The 26,604-nt window shown below is 40.8% G+C and overlaps 1 protein-coding gene across 5 annotated transcripts in view; it reads left to right on the top strand.

Moving 5' to 3' along the window:
* The window catches only part of LOC105466835 (platelet-derived growth factor receptor-like protein), a 359,309-nt gene that overhangs the window by 80,556 nt on the left and 252,149 nt on the right, over positions 1-26,604 (top strand). For 3 of the 5 annotated variants that reach the window (XM_071098185.1, XM_071098184.1, XM_071098186.1), the window contains exons 1-2: positions 14,528-15,325; positions 15,554-15,693. The exons of the other annotated variants lie outside the window; for them this stretch is intronic. In XM_071098185.1, coding sequence (XP_070954286.1) covers positions 15,301-15,325; positions 15,554-15,693 — 165 coding nt within the window. In that variant the 5' untranslated portion in view covers positions 14,528-15,300. Of the gene's footprint in view, positions 1-14,527; positions 15,326-15,553; positions 15,694-26,604 lie in introns of those variants that run through there. 5 annotated transcript variants of the gene reach the window in all.

Raw genomic sequence — 26,604 nt, 5'->3', positions numbered from 1 at the left:
TTACCTTAGTTTCCATTTTTACTGTCTATTCCACCCACCTACCCACCCCCAACTCTGGCCAGGTAAACTTAATGAGGGTAAAAACTCCAGGTTGTTTTGTTGACTCCACACAGATGTATCCCCATTACCTAGATTGGCAACCATTACCTAGTAAGTGCTCAACTTATAGCTAAGGAATGAATATAAACCAAAATCCAGAGAGGTAAAGCAGCCTCCTCAAGGTCATCCATGAGTAGCAGAGCCAAGACTAGAGCTCCAATTTCTAACACTAAAGTTATGGTTGGTTGGTTTGTACTCCCAGTTATTGCAGAGAAGGAAAGGATAGTCTAAATGAAACCATTCATACTCATTTTTAAGTTAATAGTTGACCAGTTTAACCCTCTTTTCCCTGGCCACTCTCTGTAACCATTCATAGCTCCACACAGATGTATCCTGGCCACTTGTAACTTTAAGCATGAAAAATAATTGACTAGGATTAGAAGGGAACTTTAAGAAAACAAATTATAGTGTATTGAAGCTTAGATGGGCAGTGGAGGTAGTGCATAGTCACTTTTAATCCAACTTTCCTTTTCCCTTATAATATCATGATCTTGAAAGGTGTTTGGTCAGTGGCCAAAAAAAAAAAAAAAAAAAAAAAAGAACAAAACTAATTTACATCTCTACTAGTTTCCTGGTGCCCTTCAGATGTCCCTAAGAGAAAGGATTTTTTCATTCATTCATTTGACAAATGTATATCAAATCAACTATTCTAGAAGCTGATGATCCAACAGTGAACAAAAAAGGTAAGGTTCTTATTCTCAGATGCTTAAATCTGATCAGCGAGACAGACATTAAATAAATAAATGAATAAATGAACAAAATAATGTCCACTGAGGTTAGGTGATGTGATGACAGTAAAATGGGACAATGTGATACAGAGCATGCAGCTGTGTGAAATAACCGCAGACATTGGATGAATTTTGGATACCTGGCTTCCACTCTGGTTTCTGACTTAGCATTAAATCCATACAGATCTTATGGTTCTCCCCTTGGAATAGTGTTCAGTGCCTCCTCATGGGAAATTCTGGGGGCTCCTTGCCCACTCGACTCCCATTTCACAGACCAGAATCAAGCCTGAGGTCCAGCTTCTGTTTGTGACCCAGCATGTCTCCAACTCCATTTAACACCAAATTCCACTGCTCAGGGCGCAATATCTATGAGGACTGGGTCCACATGTTTGAACTAGCTATGTTGCCCCATTGACTAGCTATTGACTTACTCTTTACACACCTAACTGAACATTGGGTTAGTCTGCCAAATGCCTCTGGCAGCACATGTGGCTGTAGCTCAGATTAGCCAGGAGAACAGGAGGAGGCACTGATGTCTTTGCTGTGTGAAACAGAATCACACATGCTTGTCCCTCCACCTGCTTTGCCCACAGAAGAAGAGTTGAAATATATATATATATTTCCACCCCTGAACAGCTTGGACAATCTCGATCCAGAGTTCTTCACATCTTTGTTAGGCAAGTCTTTGGAGAAATTGTATCCATGGATTTGAGCATTATGCAAATCAAGATGTGAAACAACCTTGCCACTAAACTTCTGTGTGATCTCAGGCAAGTCATTTAATTTCTTTAAATCTCAGCTCATCTATTAAAGGTGAATAATACATACACTTGCCTATAAAGTCTATAGTGAGAATGGAATAAAATATCTAGAGTACTTAGAGTGTCATGGTACATGTGTCACCTAAGAGCTTAAACTTTTGGAGCTGGAAAGAAATTTAGAGATCACACCTCTAATGAATAGATGGGGATACTCAGGCCTAGAGATGGAAAGGAATTTATCCAGAGCTAATTAGCAGAGAAGCCAGAAAGAGACCTTCAGCCCCTGATTCCTACATGTCAGGTTGCCTTCCTGGGGCTCATCCAAAAAGAAAGAGAAGGCTCAGCCTTGTGGCTCCTTGCTCCAGCAGCACAGATTGGACCAAGCAATCAGCGTTTAAAAATGTAGGTTCCAGCTGCTCCATCAACTTGCTGTGTGTCTTTAGGCAGAAAATGATGTTCCTCTGAACCCAGGTTCTTTACCTCATGTAGAAATGGCTAGGGATTATGGTGAAATTTGTCCCGAGACTGTGAGGTCTAGTTGTACATGCTCTGTAAATCTCATTCCGCCACACCAATCTGCTGCACACCACCAGGATCACTCTGACCCCTCTTCATCCAGGTGTTCATGTGCCTGCAGGCTTAGGGCCAACTACACAGTTAGTTGAATTCCCTCTATAGTAGAAGGTTTATGAAAAATTCCCATTTTACTAGAGTTTATCTCTGGATTTCTGAGACACACTGAGTACCAACTTCCTGGGACTTCTGTGTGCTCCTCAGCCTTAATATTGGCCCTCTAACTCATTTTCTAACTTTTAGTTGTTGTGTACATACCTCTCCTATCTGTGTTCTCGGATCAGATGTTCTCCAACAAACACAGCCTTCAAGAAAGATGCCTTAAAAATAGTTAATCACATGGGTGGATGATAACAATGATGGTAATGGTGGTGGTAGTGGTGGTGATGGTGGTGGTGGTGGTGGTGGTTGCTGCAGTGGTAGTGGCAGCAATTAACAGCTAGTGATACTTTTTCTGCAATAGGCAGAGTATTCCCACCAAACGTTACTCATTTAGACTTGTGGTGAGAATTAAATGAGGTAACGTTTGGTGGGAATAGCAATACTGACTGGTTAAACGAAATTACCCAAAGTCATATAGCTATTAAGTGGCATGGCTGGGATTCCAACCCATTATGCCTGAATCCAGACCTAAATTTCTTAATTGCTACTCTGCATTTCTGGAAGAGCCTCAGGGAATGTAGTTAAATCATCCTCCTTGGAGGATGTGCTTAGGTTATATGCAAATACTATTTTATTTTTATTATTTCAATAGTTTTTTGGGGAACAGGTGGTGTTTGGTTACATGGCTAAGTTCTTTAGTGGTGATTTCTAAGATTTTTATGCACCCATCACCTAAGCAGTGTGTACTGTACCCAGTGTGTAGTCTTTTATCCCTCACTGTCCACCCATTCTTTCCCCCATGTCCCCAAAATCCATTCATTGTATCATTCTTATGCCTTTGCATCCTCATGGCTTAGCTCCCACTTATGAGTGAGAACATATGATGTTTGGTTTTCCATTCTTGAGTTACTTCACTTAAAATAATGGTTTCCAACTCCATCTAGGTTGCTGCAAATGCCATTATTTTGTTCCTTTTTATGGCTGAGTAGTATTCCATGGTGTGTGTGTATGTGTGTGTGTGTGTGTGGTATTGGAGTGTTATAGGGTTATGGAGAATACCTTCAATCATTAATTATAGGTTTTAAATTTACCTTGGCTTTTAAAGGAATAGGGTACACTTTTTTTTTCTTAACTACTTGTATATATCTCTCTTTCTTTCTGTCTTTGACTTTCTCTCTCTCTCTCTCTTTCTCTTTGACTTTCCTTTTGCCTCTCTTCTTTTCTCTCTCTGCCTATCTCTTTCTTTCCTCTCTCCTTGACTTTCTCTTTGTCTGTCTCTTCTTCTCTCTCTTTGCCTCTTTTCCTCTCTGTCTCGTTCCTTTCTCTCTCTCTGCTGGTCTTTCCTTGCCTCTGCCAGCCGCTTATGCTGCTGTTCTCTCAACCACTGTGTAGTGGGGATGGGGGGTTCTAAAACCAGCTGTAACCAAGTGTCTATGTACAGGAACTCTGGTCTAGGTTCCTTGGCTTACAGGTTACCTTGTGCCATACCTTTGAAACAAGGAACCTACCCAGACTTCCTTCTTTTATCTTTTTTTTTTTTTTTTTTTGAGACAGAGTCTCGCTCTGTCGCCCAGGCTGGAGTGCAGTGGTGCGACCTCGGCTCACTGCAAGCTCTGCCTCCTGGGTTCATGACATTCTCCTGCTTCAGCCTTCCAAGTTCCTGGGACCACAGGCACCCACCATTGTGCCTGGCTAATTTTTTTTCAATTTTTAGTAGAGATGGGGTTTCACCGTGTTAGCCAGGTTGGTCTCGATCTCCTGACCTTGTGATCTGCCCACCTTGGCCTCGCAAAGTGCTGGGATTATAGGCGTGAGCCACCATGCCCGATCCAGACTTCCTTCTAATGGCCAACCTACCTCTGATACTGGCCAGTCTATAAGTTTTCCTAGTATCATAGTACTCTATAGTCTCCTTTAAATTCTTTTTTGAAATTTTTCAACATAGTTCCTAGCAAGGTGGGCTTATTTGTGCCTGACCTATGCTTCTTCGATATAAAACACCACACTCACACCACACGCACACCACATAACAAAGAATGGGTAAAAAGGGCACACACACACACACACACACACACACACACACACACTTTTGCAGTTTGCACCAAACCAAAATCAAAACCAAAATCACAGTACCCAGAAATCCAAGCCAGGTCAAAACCAAAACCAAAGTATCAAGCAAGCCAAGTTAAGCCAAAAACAAAAACCAAAGTGCCGCAATGGAGTAGGCAAGTTCCCAAGACCAATCCTGTCAAGCAACTTAAACCAAGTCAAAACCAAAACCAAAGTGCTGATAAAGGCATGCCATGGGTGATCAGGCCACGCTTCCACTCAGAGTGGGCAAGTTTCAAAGACTAGTCTTACCAAGTTTTAGATGTCCAGACTCCAAGTGCCCATTCCTTCCAGTGTTCAGATACTGATTTGATCCTCCACGGCGGCCTGCCACACACTGCTCTGGCGAGGCATCCCACTGGGGCAAATGCCTACCCAGGAGCACTGTCAGAATCTGTGTCGCTTGGGCTGGTCGGAGTCCCCCACAGGGATGTTCCACAGGGAGGCTTAAGACACCTACAGAGCTGCCTCAACCATCCACCAATCACCTTACTTCCCAGTCAGGGAACCAAGAAATGTAGCAGGATGAGCCACAGACAAAACTCAGACACTGAGTTAAAGAAGGAAGGGGTTTATTCGGCCGAGTGCATCGGCAAGACTCCTGTCTCAAGAGCCAAGCTCCCCGAGTGAGCAATTCCTGTCCCTTTTAAGGCTCACAACTCTAAGGGGATGCATGTGAGAGGGTCGTGATTGATTGAGCAAGCAGGGGATACATGACTGGGGGCTGCATGCACCAGTAATTAGATCAGAACAAAACAAGATAGGGATTTTCACAGTGCATTTCTATACAATGTCTGTAATCTATAGATAACAGAACCAATTAGGTCAGGGGTCGATCTTTAACTACCAGGCCCAGGGTGTGGTGCTGGGCTGTCTGCCTGTGGATTTCATTTCTGCTTTTTAGTTTTTACTTCTTCTTTCTTTGGAGGCAGAAATTGGGCATAAGACGATATAGGGGTGGTCTCCTCCTTTAAAGGAATCTCCACACTGTTTTCTATAGTGGTCGTACCAGTTTACATTCCCATCATCAGTATAAAAGTGTTCCCTTTTCACCACATTCATGCCCACATCTATTATTTTTTTATTTTTTGATTATGGCCATTCTTGCAGGAGTAAGGTGGTATCACATTGTGGTTTGATTTGCAGTTCCCTGATCATTAGCAATGTTGAGCATTTTTTCATATGTATGTTGGCCATTTGTATATTTTCTCTTGAGAACTGTTTATTCTGGTCCTTAGCCCACTTTTTGATGGGATTATTTGTTTTATCTTCCTGTTTTTTTGGGTTCTTTGTAGGTTCTGGATAATAGTCCTTTCTCAGATGCATAGTTTGCGAAGGTTTACTCCCACTCTGTGGGGTGTCTGTTTACTCTGCTGACTGTTCCTTTTGCTGTGCAAAAGCTCTTTAGTTTAATCAAGTCCCACCTATTTATCTTTTTTTTGTTGTTGTATTTGCTTTTGGGTTCTTGGTCAAGAAGTCTTGCGTAAGCCGACACCTAGAAAGGTTTTTTCCAATGTTATCTTCTAGGATTTTTATGGTTTCAGGTCTTAGATTTTAGTCTTTGATCCACCTTGAGTTGATTTTTTATATAAGGTGAGAGATGAGGATCCAGTTTCATTCTTCTACATGTGGCTAGCCAATTATCCCAGCACCATTTGGTAAATAGATTTTCCTTTCCTCACTTTATGTTTTTGTTTGCTTTGTCAAAGATCAGTTAGCTGTAAGTATTTGGGTTTATTTCTGGGTGCTCTATTCTGTTCCATGGGTTTGTGTGCCTATTTTTTTATACCAGTACCATGCTGTTTTGGTGACTGTAGCCTTATAGTATAGTTTGAAGTCAGGTAATGTGATGGCTCCAGATTTGTTCTTTTTGCTTAGTCTTGCTTTGGCTATGTGGGCTCTGTTTTTGTTCCATATGAATTGCAGGATTGTTTTTTCTAGTTCTGTGAAGAATTATGGTGGTATTTTGATGATAATTGCATTGAGTTTGTACATTGCTTTTGGCAGTATGGTCATTTTCACAATATTGATTTTACCCATCCATGAACATAGGATGTCTTTCCATTTGTTTGTGTCATCAATGATTTCTTTCAACAGTGTTGTAGTTTTCTTTGTAGAGGACTTTTACCTCCTTGGTCAAGTATATTCCTAAGCATTTTATTTTTATTTTTTTGCAGCTATTGTGAAAGGGGTTGAGTTCTTGATTAGATTCTCAGCTTGGTCTCTGTTGGTGGATAGCAGTGCTACTGATTTGTGTACATTAATTTTGTGTCCAGAAATTTTACTGAATTCATTTATCAGATCTTCTGGGATGAGTCTTTAGGATTTTCTATGTATATGATCATAGCATTGGCAAACAGTGACTAGTTGACTTCCTCTTTACCAATTTGAATGCCCTTTATTTCTTTCTCATGTCTGATTGCTCTGGTTAGAACTTCCAGTACTATGTTGAATAGAAGTGGTAAAAGTGGGCATCTTTATCTTGTTCCCATTCTCAGGGAGAATGCTTTCAACTGTTCCCCATTCAGTATAATGTTGGCTGTAGGTTTGTCATAAATGGTTTTTATTGCTTTAAGTTATGTCCCTCGTATGCCAGTTTTGCTGAGCTTTAATCATAAAGGGATGCTGGATTTTGTCAAATGCTTTTCCTGCATCTATTCAGATGACCATGTGATTTTTATTTTTAATTCTGTTTTTTTTTTTTTTTTTTTTTTTTTGAGACGGAGTCTCATTCTGTCACCCAGACTGGAGTGCAGTGGTGCGATCTTGGCTCACTGCAAGCTCTGCCTCCCGAGTTCACGCCATTCTCCTGCCTCAGCCTCCTGAGTAGCTGGGACTACAGGCACCCGCCACCACACCTGGCTAATTTTTTTGTATTTTCAGTAGAGACTGGGTTTCACTGTGTTAGCCAGGATGGTCTCAATCTCCTGACCTCTTGATCCACCTGCCTTGGCCTCCCAAAGTTCTGGGATTACAGGTGTGACCCTCCGTGCCTGGCCTTTAATTTTGTTATGTAGTGGATCACATTTATTAATTAGTGTATGTTAAACCATCCTTGCAGTCTTAGCATGAAACCCATTTGATCATGGTGGATTATCTTTTTGATATACTATTGGGTTCAGTAAGCTAGTATTTTTATTGAGGATTTTTGCATCTATGTTCATCAGTGATATTGATCTGTAGTTTTCTTTTTTGTTATGTCCCTTCCTGGTTTTGTTATTAGGGTGATACTGGCTTCATGGAATGATTTAGGGAGGATTATCTTTCTCTTCCTTTGGAAATAGTGTCAATAGGACTGGTACAAATTCTTCTATGAATATCTGATAGAATTCAGCTGTGAAGACATCTGGTCCTGGACTTTTTTTTTCTTGGTAATTATTTGTATTACCATTCAATTTCACTCCTTGTTATTGGTCTGTTCAGAGTTTCTTTTTCTTCCTGGTTTAATCTAGGAGGGTTGTATATCTCCAGAAATTTATTATCTCCTCTAGGCTTTCTAGTTTTTGTGCATAAAGGTATTCATAGTAGTCTTGAATGATCTTTTGTATTTCTGTGCTATCAGTTGTAATATCTCCTGTTTCATTTCTAATTGAGCTTATTTGAATCTCCTCTCTTCTTTTCTTGGTTAATTTCACTACTAGTCTATCAATTTTGTTTATCTTTTCAAAGAACTAGCTTTTCATTTCATTTGTCTTTTGTATTTTGTTTCAATTTCATTTAGTCCTGCTCTGATCTTTGTTATTTCTTTTCTTCTTCTGGGTTTGGGTTTGCTTTGTTCTTATTTCTCTAGTTTCTTGAGGTGTGACCTTAGATTGTTTATTTGTGCTTTTTCAAAAATTTTTATGTAGGCATTCAATTCTATGAACTTTCCTCTTAGCACTACTTTTGCTGAATCTCAGAGGTTTTGATAGGTTTTATTACTATTATTGTTTAGTTCAAAGAGTTGCTAAATTTCCATCTTGATTTTATTGACCCAATGATCATTCAGGAGAAAGATATTTAATTTCCATGGTTTTGAGGGCTCCTTTTGGAGTTGATTTCCAATTTTATTCCACTGTGGTCTCAGAGAGTACTTGATATAATTTTGATTTTCTTAAATTTATTGAGACTTGTTTTGTGGCCTATCATATGGTCTATATTGGAGAATGTTCTAAGTGCTAATGAATAGATTGTATATTCTGCAGTTGTTGGGTAGAATGTTCTATAAATATCTGGTAAGTCTGTTCTAGGGTGTAGTTTAAGTCCATTGTTTCTTTGTTGAGTTTCTGTCTTGATTACCTGTCTAGTTCTGTCAGTGGAGTATTGAAGTCCCCCACTATTGTGTTGCCATCTATCTCATTTCTTAGGTCTAGTAGTAATTGTTTTATAAACTTGTAAGTGCCAGTGTTAGGTGCACATATATTTAGGATTGTGATATTTTCCTGTTGAACTAGTCTTTGTATCATTATATAATGTCCCTCTTTGTCTTTTTTTGGGGGGGTGGGGCTTAAATTACCTATTTTATTTTATTTATTATTATTTTTTATTATTATACTTTAAGTTCTAGGGTACATGAACACAACGTGCAGGTTTGTTACATATATATACATGTCCCATGTCGGTGTGCTGCACCCATTAACTCATCATTTACATTAGATGTATCTCCTAATGCTATCCCTCCACCCTCCCCCCTCCCCACAATAGGCCCCAGTGTGTGATGTTCCCCTTCCTGTGTCCAAGTGATCTCATTGTTCAATTCCCACCTATGAGTGAGAACATATGGTGTTTGGTTTTCTGTTCTTGTGGTAGTTTGCTGAGAATGATGGTTTCCAGCTGCATCCATGTCCCTGCAAAGGACACGAACTCATCCTTTTTTATGGCTGCATAGTATTCCATGGTGTATATGTGCCACATTTTCTTAATCCAGTCTGTCACTGATGGACATTTGGGTTGATTCCAAGTCTTTGCTCTTGTGAATAGTGCTGCAATAAACATGTGTGCATGTGTCTGTATAGTAGCATGATCTATAATCCTTTGGGTATATCCCCAGTAATGGGATTGCTGGGTCAAATGGTATTTCTAGTTCTAGATCCTTGAGGAATCGCCATACTGTTTTCCACAATGGTTGAACTAGTTTACAGTCCCACTAACAGTGTAAAAGTGTTCCTATTTCTCCACATCCTCTCCAGCACTTGTTGTTTCCTGATTTTTTAATGATTGCCATTGTAACAGGTGTGAGACAGTATCTCATTGTGGTTTTGATTTGCATTTCTCTGATGGTGAGTGATGATGAGCATTTTTTTATGTGTCTGTTGGCTATATGAATGTCTTTTGAGAAGTGTCTGTTTATATCCTTTGCCCACTTTTTGATGGGGTTGTTTGTTTTTTTCTTGTAAATTTGTTTGAGTTCTTTGTAGGTTCTGGATATTAGCCCTTTGTCAGATGAGTAGATTGCAAAAATTTTCTCCCATTGTGAAAATGGCCATACTGCCCAAGGTAATTTATAGATTCAATGCCATCCCCATTAAGCTACCAATGACTTTCTTCACAGAATTGGAAAAAGCTGCTTTAAAGTTCATATGGAACCAAAAAAGACCCCACATTGCCAAGACAATCCTAAGCCAAAAGAACAAAGCTGGAGGCATCACGCTGCCTGGCTTCAAACTATACTACAAGGCTACAGTAGCCAAAACAGCATGGTAATGGTACCAAAACAGAGAGATAGACCAATGGAACAGAACAGAGCCTTCAGAAATAATACCACACATCTACAGCCATCTGATCTTTGACAGACCTGGCAAAAACAAGAAATGGGGAAAGGATTCCCTATTTAATAAATGCTGCTGAGAAAATTGGCTAGCCATAAGTAGAAAGCTGAAACTAGATCCTTTCCTTACTCCTTATACAAAAATTAATTCAAGATGGATTAGAGACTTAAATGTTAGACCTAATACCATAAAAACCCCAGAAGAAAACCTAGGTAATACCATTCAGGACATACGCATGGGCAAGGACTTCATGTCTAAAACACCCTCTTTGTCTTTTTTAACTGTTGTTGCTTTAAAGTCTGTTTTGTCTAAGGATAGCTACTCCTGCTTGCTTTTGGTGTTCATTTTCATGGAATATCTTTTTCTACCCCTTTACCTTAAGTTTATGTGAGTCCTTATGTGTCAGGTGAGTTTCTTTAAGATAGCAGATACTTGGTAAATGAATTCTTATCCATTCTTCCATTCTATATCTTTTAAGTGGAGCGTTTAGACCATTTACCCTCATTGTTAGTATTGAGATGTGAGGTACTGTTCTATCTGTCATGTTAGTTGTTGCCTGAATACCTTGGGTCTTTTTTTTTTTTTTCATTTTTTAATTGTTTCATAGGTCCTGTAAGATGTATGCTTTAAGGAGGTTTTATTTTGGTGTATTTCAAGGATTTGTTTCATGATTTAGTGTTCCTTTTAGCAGTGCCTGTAGTGCTGGTGTAGTAGTTGGTGAATTCTCTCAGCATTTGTTTGTCTGAAAAGGACTGTATCTTTCCTTTATTTATGAAGCTTAATTTTGCTGGATACAAAATTCTTAGCTGATAATTGTTTTGTTTAAGGAGACTAAATATAGGACCTCAATCCCTTCTAGTTGTAGAGTTTCTGCTGAGAAATCTGCTGTTAATTTGATAGATTTTCCTTTGTAGGTTACCTGATGCTTTTGCCTGGATAAGTACTTCAGTTTCTTAGGTGGTGAGTGGGACTATAGAGCTCACAAGAGATTATGTCCTTTGTCTTTGGCTACTCAGGGCAGGTAGAGAAAGACCATCAGATAGAAGCAGGGTTAGGCATGTCTGAGCTCAGACTTTCCTTGGGCGGCACTTGCTGTGGCTGCTGTTGTGGATTGGGAGGTAGTTCTCAGGCTGATGGAGTTACATTCCCAGGGGGATTATGGCTGCATCACACAGGTCACCGGGGAAGTAGGGGAAAGCCGGCAGTGACAGGCCTCACCCAGCTCCCATGCAGCCTAAAAGGCTAGTCTCGCTCCCACTGTGCGCCACAACAACTGCCACCCCCAACAGCACTGAGTCCCACCCCAACAACAGCACTGAGTTTATTTCCAGGCAACCAGTGAGCAGGGCTGAAAACTTGCCCCAACTATAAGCCTCCCTGCAGAGAAAGCAAGCAGGGCTTTCAGATTTTATGCCTCCCTGCCTGTGGTAGCTTCTGTGCTGGTATCTGCACTCCTGGTTTGCCTCCTCTCCTGGATTCTGTCCAGGGAGCCTTTGCATTTGGTTAAATTGCTGCAAAGTTCAGCTGGAAGTTTTCTTCGCCCTGTGGTCTTTCCCCAATTCCACTGGCAGCCCTCCCCAAGGAACTGTGAGAGACAAAGTCAGGAATGGCTTTTCTGGGGACTGATAGTGCCCACAGGGCTCTTCCTGCTGCTTCCTCTACCCCTATATTTTGCTCAGTTCTCTAAATTCATCTTACCTCCACATAAGGTCAAATGCTTCTCCTGTCATCTGGACCTTCAGGTTTCCCATTGAGGAAGTGTGTTCGGGGGCAGACATTTCCCTTCTCACACTCTGGGCACTCACAGGTTTTCGGCTGTCTCACAGAGCTTGCAGTGGCAAGCCCCTTCCTTCAGAGGGTCTGTAGATTCTCTCAGCTTTCCTGGTATGTTCCCACAGTAGTTCTTGGAGAAAAGTTTACAATGTGAGTCTACACACACTGTTCTGTCTGTCTGAGTGGGAGTTTCAAGTTAGTCTTGCCTTTTGTCTGCTATTTTTATTTTTATTTTTTTATTATACTTTAAGTTCTAGGATACATGTGCCCAACCTGCAGATTTGCTACATATATACACCTGTGCCATGTTGGTGTGCTGCACCTGTTAACTAGTCATTTACATTAGGTGTATCTCCTAATGCTATCCCTCCCTGCCCCCCCAACTCTACGACAGGCCCCAGTGTGTGACATTCCCCACCCTGTGTCCAAGTGTTCTCACTGTTCAATTCCAACCTATGCGTGAGAACATGCTGTGTTTGGTTTTCGGTCCTTGTGATAGTTTGCTGAGAATGATGGTTTCCAGCTTCATCCATGTCCCTACAAAGGACATGAACTCATCCTTTTTTATGGCTGCATAGTATTCCATAGTGTATATGTGCCACATTTTCTTAATCCAGTCTATCATTGATGGACATTTGGGTTCGTTCCAAGTCTTTGCTCTTGTGAATAGTGCTGCAATAAACATACGTGTGCATGTATTGTTATAGTAGCATGATTTATAATCCTTTGGGTATATACCCAGTAATGGGATCACTGGGTCAAATGATATTTCTAGTTCTAGATCCTTGAGGAATCGCCACACTGTCTTCCACAATAGTTGAACTAGTTTACAGTACCACCAACAGTGTAAAATTGTTCCTATTTCTCCACATCCTCTCCAGTACCTGTCGTTTCCTGACTTTTTAAGAGACACAACAAAAAAGAGAATTTTAGACAAATATTCCTGATGAACATTGATGCAAAAATCCTCAATAAAATACTGGCAAACCAAATCCAGCAGCACATCAAAAAGCTTATCCACCACGATCAAGTTGGCTTCATCCCTGGGATGCAAGGCTGGTTCAACATACGCAAATCAATAAACGTAATCCATCATATAAACAGAACCAAAGACAAAAACCACATGTTTATCTCAATAGATGCAGAAAAGGCCTTCGACAAAATTCAACAGTCCTTCATGCTAAAAACTCTCAGTACACTAGGTATTGATGGGATGTATCTCAAAATATTTTATTTTAATTTTTTTGAAACAATGTCTTGCTGTGTCACCCAGGCTAGAGTGCAGTGGCATAATCACAGCTCACTACATCCTTGACCTTCCAGGGTCAAGTGATCCTCCAACTTCAGCCTCTTGAGTAGCTGGGACTGAGTGCATGGTAATGCTTGGCTTGGTTTTGCCATGTTGCCCAGGCTGGTCCTAAACTCCTGAGCTCAAGTCATCTGCCCTCCTCAGCCTCCCAAAGTGCTAGGGTTACAGGCTTGAGCCACCTCACCGGACCTCTCTGCCATTTTGTGTCAAGGACTTGAGCATCTGTGGATTGGATTTTGTATCTGAGGGAGGTCCTAGAACCAATCCCCTGTGGATACTGAAGGAAGGCTCTATTTTGACAGAGCTGACAAGACTGGCTGATGGGTTAAATGTAGATTGATAATGAGGAATCAAGAATGAATTTTAGATTTTTAAATCTAAACAATTAGACAGATGATTGTATCATTATCTAAAATGAGGAAAACTGAGGGATGGGCTGGCTTTTATTTATTATTCATTTGTTTGAAGGTAGACTTAAGATTTCTTTGGGGGGCATATTCGGGGTCCTTTGAAGTATTTATTTATTTTGGATTAAACACCTAGACTAGGCAAAAAGTTGGATATGTCAATCTAGAGCTCATGGGTAAGGTCTGGGCTACAGATATAAATTTGGTAACACGAACACGTCTAAAATAAAGGAAATTAGATGAGTATGTCATCCTCTGCTCTGGAGTTTGTTCTTAGGAGTAAAGGTGGAGGAATGGGGAGAAAAGATACCCAAGTAAAAAGGACAGTGACAGGGAAGTGGCATTATTAACCGGCGCCCTATCTACAGAGCACTCACAATGCATATGCACTGTGTGCGGTGCTGGTTTTCCTGAGGTACAAAAGATGAATGTGTTCCTTCCCCTGAGGGAACTTACCTTATAAAGCAGTCTACTTCTAGTATGGCAGCTAATAGGATTATAAGGGACAAGAAAGCTCTATCATTTATTTTGATAGAAGGAGTGGATTTTCCCCCACCCTCCTGTGTTTGAGAATCCTAATTATTAAGTTTGGAGTGGGTCCCAAATTTAACTTGGCATAGATGCATGTGAATATACAATAATTATAGCCAGGGTGAGGGTTGCATTCAAGTAAATGGTACAAAATCCTTGAGCTATCCAGGTCTCTCTTTGGTTGAGGTCATGGTGTGGAGCAATTGTCCATTATTTCTAATTCTCTGTGGATGAAGAAGAAATAAACATTTATTGAACTCTCAGTGTGTGTAATGTACTTAATACCATTTACTTACATTAATTGAGCCCTCCCTGTAATGTATGAGGTAGGTGGCATTATCCCTATTTTGCAGCCCAGAAAACCGAGGCCGAGGAGGGTTAATAAATGATCTCATGTCAAAAAGTGAGGCACTGGCAGATCCAGTACTCATCCTGAGATCTGATGTAATTTCATACTCTTTCAACTCTAAAACCTAAAGAACACAAAATAAACTTAGTATTTCTTTCACATTATAGTACATATTTAAATTCATCTTATTTTTCCTTCCCAGTCTGCTTTTCTTTGGGCTAAACAACTTCAGCTCTTTCAAATAATCTGTGTGTGACATGTTAACTGTTATACTGCTTGGCATAGTACCTGGTGCACAGTCAGTGCTTTACAATTGCTAGGGAATATGATTCTGCCGTGTGACAGCTAAAGAAACTAAGCCTTGCAGGAGCAAAGGGGCTTATCCAGTGTCTTACACCTAATCATCTGCTCTACTTCCAAGCTCTAGCCACATTCTACTTCTGTCAGTTTTTGTTTCTCGAATGCAGTTCAACTAGAATAAGGCCATCCCTTTCTCCTCCTATATTTAGGCCTCTATACTCCTTTTAATGTGGTTTCAATTGATTTGGCCTTCAGGGAACTCTCCTTGTACCCAAGGGTGTGTCTTCTCCTTTGGTTTAATGCAGCAGTTTGTTTATTCATTTACTTTCTGAAACTGGAGCTGGCTGGCTGGCAGAATTTAATCAGAAGATTGTGTAACCATGGCAAGAAGCTGCCCAAATCCATAACTGTAATGAGAGAATGAGAGACAGGAGAATTGGATTAAAAGGCAGCTCGCTTTGCAAAGAAGGAAACTTCAACTTTTCCTCCCTTCTACCTCTTGTTACCCACCTATGAGAAGAAGGATGAAAACCAAAGGTAAAATTGTGGAGTGAGGTCAGCTCTGAGTGACCCCAGGGAATTTCTAAAGTGATGGGGTTAATTAGACATGTGGAAGTATATCCTGTTTGGTAGGGTCTCTATAAAAAGAGATGGGCATTACTATTCATCCATCTCTCCATCCCTCTACCTGCCATCAATTCAACAATTCTAACAATCAAGTCAACATATTTGTCTCTAACTTCTCTACCCTCTAATCCATGGCAGACCCATCTTGCTCCCCCAAACCCACCATCCAAGCTTCAGCAACATCAGTCCAACTAGGAGAAAACTTCAGTGTGACCTACGTGGTTCTGGGTGAGCCAGAGATTGCTGTGGACTTTAGCTGGGGATATCCAGGGCAGAAGGTAAGCAGCAGGTAATGGAGGCTGTGTATATGTGTATACGTGGTGGTGGAGTGTTGGGGCAGCGAGGGGGCAGTGAGGGATTAGTTAGGGCCATGAGATTACAGAGAAGTGGGATCAAGAGATGTTTATCTCTAAGGCTCCCTGAGAAGAACCCCAATTCCTCCTTGTTTAACCCCCCTACTCTTGTGTGTGAGATTTATCTGCTTGGCATTCATTGCTTTACCATAACAACCACAGCAATATGTATACAGCACTTAGGAATATGAAGTGATTTTCACATCTACCTTATTACTTGAATCATACAGAAATTCTGTGAATGCTACAGAATAAGAAAAGGTGGTTTAATGCAGGGGATTTGAGCAAAAGTTTGGAGTTGAGAAGACCAACTTGACAGCCAGGCATGGTGGCACATGCCTGCAATCCCAGCTACTCAAGAGGCTGAGGTGGGAGGATTGCTTGAACCTAGGAGTTTGAGACCAGCCTGGACAGCATAGTGAGACCCCCATCTCAAAAAAAGAAAAAGATGACCAATTTATTATGGGGCTTTGCCATGGTATTAAACCTCCCCAAGTTGTGGTTTTCTCATCTGTAAATTAGGTGAAATGGTACAAATAAATCAGGGCATTTGTGAAGATTAAATAACAATAAAAACAGTAGTGCCTGCCATATATTAAGTACTCAATACATGTTTGCTATTATTATCTCCATCCGATGGATGAAAAAACTGAGAATCAGCCTCAGAAAGTGACTTGTCTGATGCTGCCAGAGCTGGACTGGAGCCTGGATCTCCTGACTTCCAGCCGGCTCTGGCTGTTCCAGCCCATGGAATCAGCGTCATTGCATCTCCTCTCACAGTAAGCACAGTGCCACTGAGGTGAAGATACTTTTAAGTTGACAGGGAAAATAAGCCTTATTGTTTTCTTTTTTCAAATCAGGATTTACTTCAGAGTCATTAAAATGTTGCTATGGTTTGTAAGATTTGTTGGAGTTTCTAAGTATATTTTAATTGCTAAACCTTGCTTGAGGCTCTAGGGCAAAGGTGTTTGGGGTCCTTTGTTTTAAACAAGATGAATAAACAAGGAGGAACATGATAATCAATGAAGAGGTTGGACTGGCTGGGTGCTGTGGTCCTTTAAGCACAGACACTCAGACTCTTATTGCTCATCCATCACTTCCCAGCACAAACCTGGTGGGGAAATGGCTAAGCACCCAAGTCATACCTCTATGCCTTTTAGATTTGTATTCCCCTAACCTTCCAAGGAAGAAAGTGGATCTTGGGGCAAGGTGGCAAGCTGACTTTTGTGAGAAGCTTTTAGACTACACTTGCTTCCGGGTAGGGCCCTTTCAGTAGGAAGTAGACAAACTGGAGTGTCTTGGCCAAGATCACACAGAAAGTTGAAGAGGCAAGGCTAGAAGTCAGGTTTCTTAATTCCCAGGTTAGTGTGCTATCTGCCAAACCATACAAATAACCCTAAAAGCCTGAAAAGAGTCTCTGAATGTGTGCATGAGTGCATGCGTGCAGGTATGTGCAGAGGGGTATAGGAAAGAAAGAAGACTATCATACTGCATGTCCTCTCCTGTTCTCCTTTCCAACACATGTGTGCTCAAGGGACAGCTTTGGGACAGGATCGACATTCCTAAAGAGTATCAGTTTGAGGCTTGTGTAAACAGAGAGGTGGAGCATCTCCATCACATCCCCTAGAAATTTGCCACCCAAAATGTGGTCTTTGAACCTGCAGCAGATGTGGCACCTGGGAACTTGGTAGAAATGCAGCATCTTGGGCTACAACCTGGACCTACCGAATGTGAATCTGCATTTTAACAAGATGCAGATGTAATTTGTAGGCATGTTAAAGCTTGAGAAGCAGAAACTAAGAGATGATAGAAACTCATAGGCTGGCAATATATGTCTGCACTGTAGGTTGCCAACCTCTGGTCTGGATAGGAAAAGAACAATGAGTCTGTCCCATGTGCAGCTTTGATTCAGTGGTAAATTCTTGGATCACTGTGCTGAGAAATATTGATGGAATTATTTTCATGTTCAATTAGTGATACCTGCCATAGGTTTGGAATGGAGAATAGGCACTTGTGGGCTAGGTAGTCACCATCACTGAACTAGACTACCTCGAAAGCTCTTCAAGCTCTGAAATTCTCTAACTTTCATGCTGGCAAACTACTCTTGGGCTGGAAGCTGGGTGATGCCTTCTGGAAGTTGTATTGGTTCTGCCCTTAGCTAGCTCTGTGATCTTTGAGGAAGTCTCTTCCATCCTTGGAGCCTCAAATACCACGTCTGCCCCTCTCTAGGTTTACTGGGAAGCCTAAATAAGATAGGAAATATCAAACAGCTCTGTGGACCAAAAAAGGTTGTAGAAATAAAAGGTATTTATGTAACAATGATGAGGAGAATGAAGACAATTAAACAGGTTCAAAGAATATCTGTGGCATTCCTAGAACATAGAGAATGAATGGTCAAATCAGAGTCAGAATTCAAATTTCCCAACTCCCGGGTGGATTGACTGTGTCTTGGGATTAGTTCTACATTCCATACCTAAACCCTTGAAAAAGGAAATCATAGAAATGAACACATCCAAATTTAGTGATGATGATATGGTAACTGCTAATATCTATTGTATATGTGTAGTGTGCCAGGAACAAAACATAAAGTTTGTTACATGTATGATCTCTTTTAGTTCTCACATCAACCCTTTGAAGTGGGTATTGTGTATACTCCCACTGTGTGGGAAGAAACTGAGGCTTAGAGTGTGACTTTTCATTGAACATCTTGCTTTTTAATGTGGGATGATGTCTTACATCCAAGGGTTACAGTTATAATGGTGGAAATTCAGGCCCCAAGATAAGCCAGTTGAATGGGGGGAAGGAAAGGTACTTTTTGGGTAGAAGCAGATTGGCATATTCTAGTGCTCCTGAAATTGCACCACTAAGTGGTGGCAGGTTCTGCCAAGAAGGCTTGGCGTGAGCTGAGTTTGTCACCTCGTAGCAGTATGTGCTGCTCTGGCCCCTTTCAGGCTGAAGATACTGTAGCTGGCAGTCCTAGTGTGGGGAAGTGCCAAGTCAAGTTGGAAGGCAAGACTTTTAGACAAGATGACCAGCAAAGGTGGGGCCACAGAGCTTGGCTCGACCAGAATGCTGTGCTCCGTGTTTACAGCATGGAAACCATCTCCAAATTAAATCTCCTGTACTTGTCACTTGGGGAAAGGTGAGGGAGAGCAAATCAACAGAACACAGAAGCAAGAGAACATGAGCCCTTTTCCTATCCTCAACAGCTGGAGGCCCAAGGAATCCTGAGAACATTAGTTCTAAGTTTAACCAGTAGGGTCCATAAAGAAGTTTTCTCCCACCATTAAGCAAAACAATGTAGTGGGTAAGTGTTTGGGCTCTGAATTGATCAAGCCAGTTCAAGTCCTCTGCCACCATTTGCTGGTTGCGTCATGGTGGGCATGCTTGTTAGTCATTAAACCTCAGTTTTCTCATCGGTAACATAGAGACAACAATGGAAACTGCCACATAGAGGCATCAGGGAGATTCAGTCAGATCATACATTTAAATTCATCACAGTGCCTGACACAGTAACTATTCAAAACATTGATGGCTTTGAACAAAGTTATTGTTAGTGTCATTATCATCATCCTGATTGTTAGGGTATGAGAGGTCTAATCGCAACTCTTTTGCTTGAGTTCTGTGTCAGAAATCTTCATTAAGAAATAAGACAAAGAAATAAACAGAAGTGAGACCAAAATGCCACTTTTATTACTGGAAAGCTAACACTGGAGGATGTAGCCTGAATAGACAGAATAACAAAGACCTGCTACTCCATCCTGGCCAGCACAAGCCCCCTTCTTGGGAAAACCTACTTCTGTACAATTCACTGCCAAGACGATAGGCGTGAGTTCTCTGTAGGTCACCTGGCTCAGTGAGGAAAAGAAACAATTGTAGAGCTTTGTACACCTGTCCTCAAATCCTTATCTATAAGCTCCTGTCTGCAAGGAGTGCAGAGATCAGGGGAGGGGAGGGTTGAGATGGGGCAAAAGAGGCTGGGGAAATGTTTAGATTTTATAATAAGGAAGACTACTCCAAGTAAAAGGAAATATCAGGAGTGAGCAAGAAGAGCTTCTTCTAACCTTCATATGTTACTGTGTAACAAAAACAGTGGTGTACTTAGCATATTTGACATTTGGAGAAGATCATTTAACATTGCCTCCCTCAATTAGATAACACAATTATTTTGAGTAATAACTATATAACAATCAGAAACAACCTTTGGTTTTAAAACAATTGACACATCAGAATCATTCATTTTAGTCATTTACTTATTTTCTAGAGACAGGGTCTTGCTCTGCCATCTAGGCTGGAATTCAGTGGTGTAATCTCAGCTCACTGCAGCCTTGAGCTCCTGAGCTCAAGTGATCAAGCGATCCTCCAGCCTCAGCCTCCTGAGAAGCTGGGATTATAGGTGCTCACCAGCATGCCTGGTTAGAATTCATTTTATTTTTAAAGATGTTATTCAAACTCAGTAATAGTTGACATCTGCACTAAATTTTTCACTTACCAAACAAAGATATTATACTTTACATTTTGTACCTGTCTCAGTATTTTACATTTTAAACCAAAATAGAAACTTTAGGTGGTTCCACAGAATGACAGAACTGAATGATCTCAACTTCTGTTTTCCCTGCTTTACAATCACTGTGCTATCCTTGTTTATTCCAAATCTACTGTTTAAATGCTGGAATATGTAGTGCAACGGGGCTGGAGGCAGGAACTGGGCCCAAATTTCAAACTGTCATAAGCTTTCTTTTGAAATTAATGTGTGGGGCTTAGCCTAAACATTTCAAACTTATATATTACATAAGTTCCATAGTAACCTTAGCAATTATTCTGAACTTAGACCAACCAAGATTTTTGGGGGAGGAAGGAGGCATATTTTATCTCTGGCATTGTTTACGATTTCAGGCACCTGGTAATAATAAAAAGCAGATGCTTTTTGATCATTTTAAAAATTACTGGCTGGGCACGGTGGCTCATGCCTATAATCCCAGCACTTCGGGAGGCCAAGGTGGCTGGATCACCTGAGGTCAGGAGTTTGAGACCAGTCTGGCCAACATGGTGAAACCCCGTCTTTAGTAAAAATACAAAAATTAACCAGGTGTGATGACTCACACCTGCAATCCCAGCTACTTGGGAGGCTGAGGCAGGAGAATTGCTTGAACCTGGGAGGCAGAGGTTGCTGTGAGCTGAGGTTGTGCCATTATACTCCAGCCTGGGCAAGACTGAGCAAGATTCTGTCTCAAAAAAAAAAAAAATTCACAATCCTCTACAGACAATGCATACCCTTATTGCCCATATATCAGGGACAGATTGCATCCCTTTTTTGGCTCCTGTTATGCCACTGAATAAACACTGTGCAAGACTGGGAATCAGGATTTCTGGGTCCTAGACTTATCTTTGCAATTCTTAGTTTCTAATTGGGCAACTCTCATTTCCTCCCTTGGCCTCAGTGCTCCTAACTGTAAACGGAGGGGGCTGACCTGGGTCATCTCTAAAAATTTCTTTTCTGCCCTAAACTCTGCTTTGAGAAGTCATCTTTTACCAGAGAGGGTAGACTGGAAAATGCATTTGAAATCTGAATCTCTCTCTGTTCGGGGAGTGATGCTGATTTACGGGGACGAGTCAGTGAAGGGAGATCATATGCCTTTGATTTATACCAGAGGCATGATGTGCTCGGGCATACACAGTTCTGAAGGAGCTGAGAATAAAATAGAGGAAATTTCAGGGTTGGTTGCACTTGACGGGAAGAGGAGGAAACTATGACCCAGTGGGGGTGTTGATGGTGATGATGATGCTAGCAAACATTTATTGAGCACTTATTATATGCTAGGCATGAAATCTTCATAATGTCATCATGATGAAGATAATCATTATTTATCACCAGTTTGCAGATAAAGAATTTGGAACTGTGCTCAAGGTCACATAGTTGGTAAATGGCAGTTGTGGGGTTTGAATCCAGGTTGTCTGACTCTAGCCTATGTATTTTAACCACTGCGGTAGAAGACTGGGATGTGAGTAGTTGTTTCCCCTAGGCAGTGTCTCTGCTCTGGGCTGGCCATATCCAGGGAAGGGTGTTACTGGGTCCTGGCATTATAGAAAGGGTCTAGGAGGCGCTGTTAAAGCAGGGTTTGGCTTGGTTCCAGAACTTTCCTGTTTCTGGCACATTGTAAAACCACTAATTGTTAATATTCTGAGGTGGTTTTGCATCTCTGATCTACCTTCCTCTTCTTTGAGGCTATAGAGACTGAAGTTTCAAGGAGGGCCAGTGACTTATTTAAGGTGACCTGGATTTAAGGGCAGGTTTGGAACCAGGATTTCATCAACTCGTCCTGCCTTGACAGGCAAAGTGTGACCTGGCTTCTTCCCATAATCTCCACTGTTGGTCTTGGGGTTCCCAGGCCACATTTTTCTACGAATTATCCAGGTCTGGCACTTAGCTACCTCTACTGTTAAGTGCTGGGTTAAACAGAGAGATGATATTCAACCCCTTCTCATCCCACCACAGGGATCTTTTGTCCATGGGTGAACTCTGTTGTTCTTGTACTGAGTTTCACAATGATTTTGAAATTTAATGATTCTACCAAGCATTATTTCCTCCTGTAAGGAACCCAAGAGGCTTATATTATACATTACTATTCCATTCATTTGAGTACAAACTCTCTCTGCTAGGCATAGGAGTCATAGACAGACATAGTCCCTGCTTTTATGAAGCTTACAGTGTAGTGCAAGACAAATGTTAAATAAGCCACAAAATAATTAGTTAATTACCCTTGTCATTATTTAATTTATTTTTGCATATGAGGGTATGGAGATTTTTTTTCCCCTAAATGTTATGTGCAGTCTAAAAAGAGCTATGAGCTCTTTTCTAATCTTAGCTTTTCTCTGAAATCTTATATTTCATTTTTATTATATCTCACTTTGTTTAAAAAATGTGGCATATTTTACAGTACACTGTCAAAAATGTCACATTGTTCTTTATCCCAAACAAATGAAATTTACCTTGTAACCAACTCTCTTTCTGAAATAGCTGCAGATCTGAACAGAGAACAATGGAAGGTAACACATCTTCTACTGCAATTGCCTTAACATTCATCATCTTTCCTCAATTTTTTTTTATTAAAAACTAGAGATTAGAAGTCTATTTTGTTTATATTTCAGCCAAAGTTTGTTGAAGATTGCAACAGTCCGGGGGCTTCCTGGACATGCATGCAATAAGTTGTAATACCTGATATATGTTATGGTTTTTTTTTCCCTCTCTGGATGTTTCAGTTGTGACCACCAGTCTTCTAATTGCGCTTCACAGTGCACCATAGTAATCCCATTTTATAGAGCAAAATGGGTGAGATGTTTCTCATTTTACACAATGAAGAATAGAATTACTGACTATAAGTTTGGGAATCTTGTCACAAGTGATATTTAGTCTCTTAAAACCTAAGCAGATCTAAATTAGAATAATACCATCTCTGCTTTCATCCATCCATTCAACAGATATTTCTTATCTGTATATATCTTGCACAATCCTGGCTGAGAATACCCTGGGGCACAGAACAGGCTAAGTCTCAGCTTTCATGGAGCTTATATTCTAGTAGTGCTGACTACTATAAATAAGTAAACAAATACACAAGATAACATCAAATTGTGATGAGGGCAGTGCAATAAAATTACTAGGGTTATGGAAATAAGACTAGCTTGGTGGTGATGGCCACATCTTTATTGAGGAAATGCCATTAAGTTGAGTCCCAAAGGAAAAGAAGAAACCAGCCAGGTGGGGAGTGGAACATTATAGCACATGCAAAGACTCTGAGGCAGGAGGCAGCTTAGTGTGTTTGAAATACCAGAGAAAAGCAAGATTTGCGTCTAAAGAGCAGAGGTGGTCGTAGGGAGAGTAATGGGATGGGTGACTACAGACGAAGCAAGGTCAGATCATCTCAGCCTTTAGGGCAAAACTAGGGAGTTTGGAATATTCTAAGTATAGCTGGGAAGCCAATGAGGAATTTAACAAGGCAGCCATAATTATATTTTAGGAATACCATTCAATGGAATAGTTTAAGGGGAGCAAATCTGAAAGAAAGAAAGATGCATTTGGAGGCTGTCACAGTGGTCCAGGCAAGAGATGATGGTGGCTTGGCCTATGACGGTGGAATGGAATTGGAGAGATAGAAAGTTTCAAGACAAATTTAGGGACCGGGGCAAGGGAAAGAGATTTAAGGCTATCTCTGAAGTCTGGCTTGAGAAATTTATTAGTTGCATTGTCTTGGGAAAAATTCTTATCCTTTCTGAATCTGAGGGTTGGCTGGGGCATGACGTGAGACCCTGGGAGGAGACTGAAGACCTAGGTGGGATAAACCCAGGGCAGGGAAGGGAAGATGGGGAATGCTGTTGGGCATCTGTGGAGTGGCTTAAATTGCTTCTCAAGAATTATAAAATGTCATAACCTGAAGAAACCTAAATTACCAATAGTGTCAGTTACTCAAGGAAAACGACAGTGACATATATTGTTTCAGCTTACACTCGTAATACCTAGTTAGTAGAAATTGAATAAAGACCTTTTCTTACCAAAATATGTATTATTCAAGACTTTTGGGGTTACAAGGAAAAGAAATGCAGCTTGAACTGGTCAAAGAAGAAGAAAAATTATTTGCCATTATCATGAAAAAATAAAGAGCTAAACTTCAGGCTTGGTGAAATCTAGGTGCTCCTGTACTGTTATCCGTCATCTGATTCCTCTGAGTACAGTATCTTCCTTCCTTTATGTTGGCTTTTCTCAGACACATTTTCCTGAAGGGGTAGCTAAGATGGAAACCCTTTCTTCAGGTTGGTATATGAGCAGCTCCAACAGAAAGTAAGCACCTGTTTCCCAATAGTTACAACATTAAGTCCAGGGGTAGGTTCTTTTTGACCTGGCCTGGATTGCATGCTCATCCCTAAACCACTCTCAGTGGCCAGTGAGTGAACTATGTGGATGGCTCAAGGTCTGGCTGGTAAAAGGGATTGCCCCTATTTAAACCATATGAACAGAAAATAGACGATTTCCAAGGAAAATGGAGCTGCTGTTGCTGGAAGCTATAATGCATGCCGGGGAGGCAAGAATGACAGACCCACCAGGGGTCCCATGAATTTCAGTTCAGAAGCTCACCTGCCAAACAGATAAACCCTGCATCTCCCTTCACTCATTGATTCCCCAGAGGTGGTCAAAACGGGGATGTGTACAGTCTGACAATGCACAGAAGGCAGAAGCAATGCATTCCATATTACTGTGGCTTCAGACCTGAGTAATATGAACATTAAGCCAGGTACAGAAACTTTTGAAACAAAGAGTTGGGTAGTTTGGTTTTTCATGCGTGTTAGGGGGAGATGGAGGTAAATGGCAGTGAGGTGGTTTTACTCAGCTCTCCTCCAAAGCAGACATTTCTTAAATCTCCCAAATGCTTGTCAGGTTCCTTAGAAAACATTTTATCACAGTATCATAGATTGTCAGAGCTGGAAGGTAACTCAGAAATTTTTCAATCCAAACTGGTTCTCTATTCAGATGAGAAAACTGAAGCCTGGAGCAGTGAATCTGGAGAAAGGTCTTGAATCCAGGCCTGTGGCTTTGTTCCTATGAATAGTATGTTGAGCTTCTTAATTGCTTCCTGGGTGAATTTGCTTCACATATGAGCTGTCTTTTCTCTTTTTTTCCTACAAAAAGAATCTATTTAGTTTCCTGTGGGAGATTATCTTGGTCCATATTTCACTTTGCTAATTCTCGAATTTAAAAATTCCTCTGAGAATTGAAGGTTCTTTGGAAGATGATGGGTGGGTGACAATCACCCATGAGTCACTTTGCCCACAAAGAACTTAAGAGCATGGATAGCTCTCTTGGTTCTTTGACAAACTCAGTCTCTGCTGGACTCCATATACCCCCAGATTCACTTTCATCCACACCTCAGAAAGAAAATGTCTTCTTCAGAAGCATCACTTTATTCAGTAACAAGCCTGCACATTCTGCACATGTATCCCAGAATGTAAAGTATAATAAAAATTAAAATAAAGTAAAAAATAAAAAGCATAAAAGAAGCATCTTGTACACATATCTTATGATAGAGCATCTCCTCCTGAATCAGGGCAGACTGGTCACATTAGATGAGAAACCAGAATAAGTGCCCTGATTAAGATCCTGAATGATGGACTCAAATATCCTTGCCTGTGAATTTAGGCTGTAACATTTATCAGTTGTGTGACCTTGACCAAATTATTAAACTTTGTTGAACCTCAGATTCACTATATTTAAAATGAACAGATTCATATAAGTCTACCTTATTACATAGTTGAGGTAAATAAACGAATGCCTAAAAGTACTCAGCACACTGCTTGGGAGATTTTAAGGGCTGAATTTATATGTTAGTTGGGTGGTAGTGGTGGTTGTTTTAGGCAACACTGGAAGACAGCTTGAAATACTGTGTAATTCATTCAAGATATATAGTGATTCGGAGTGGAGTGTGTACCGTGTGGGTTTGTTGAAAGATTAACTCTACTTGGCCCAAATCCCACTCTGTCTGTCTATCTTTGGAGTCTCTAAAATGTAGAAATTCTGCAGTTTCTGCTACAATAACCCTTTATTTTATCATACAATCTCAGTGACTTGTACATGCTCCCTTGAATTCATTGACTAACCCTGATATCTTCCTCTACTTCAATGGAATAGGTTCCTCCTCTGATCAATACCTGTCACTCAACAAGGACTCAGTGAAATGATGCACATATAGCATTTAGTCCACAGTGGCTGGCACATGGTAACTAATCAATAAAATGTTAGCTACTGATATTACTCTTATGACCACACCCTGGAATTATTATCAAGTACCC

This window comes from Macaca nemestrina, chromosome 6 (genome assembly GCF_043159975.1).
Source record: "Macaca nemestrina isolate mMacNem1 chromosome 6, mMacNem.hap1, whole genome shotgun sequence".
NCBI lineage: Eukaryota > Metazoa > Chordata > Mammalia > Primates > Cercopithecidae > Macaca > Macaca nemestrina.
The sequence above is the reverse complement of the archived record's forward strand: the minus strand, read 5'-3'. Positions and strand labels throughout refer to the sequence as shown.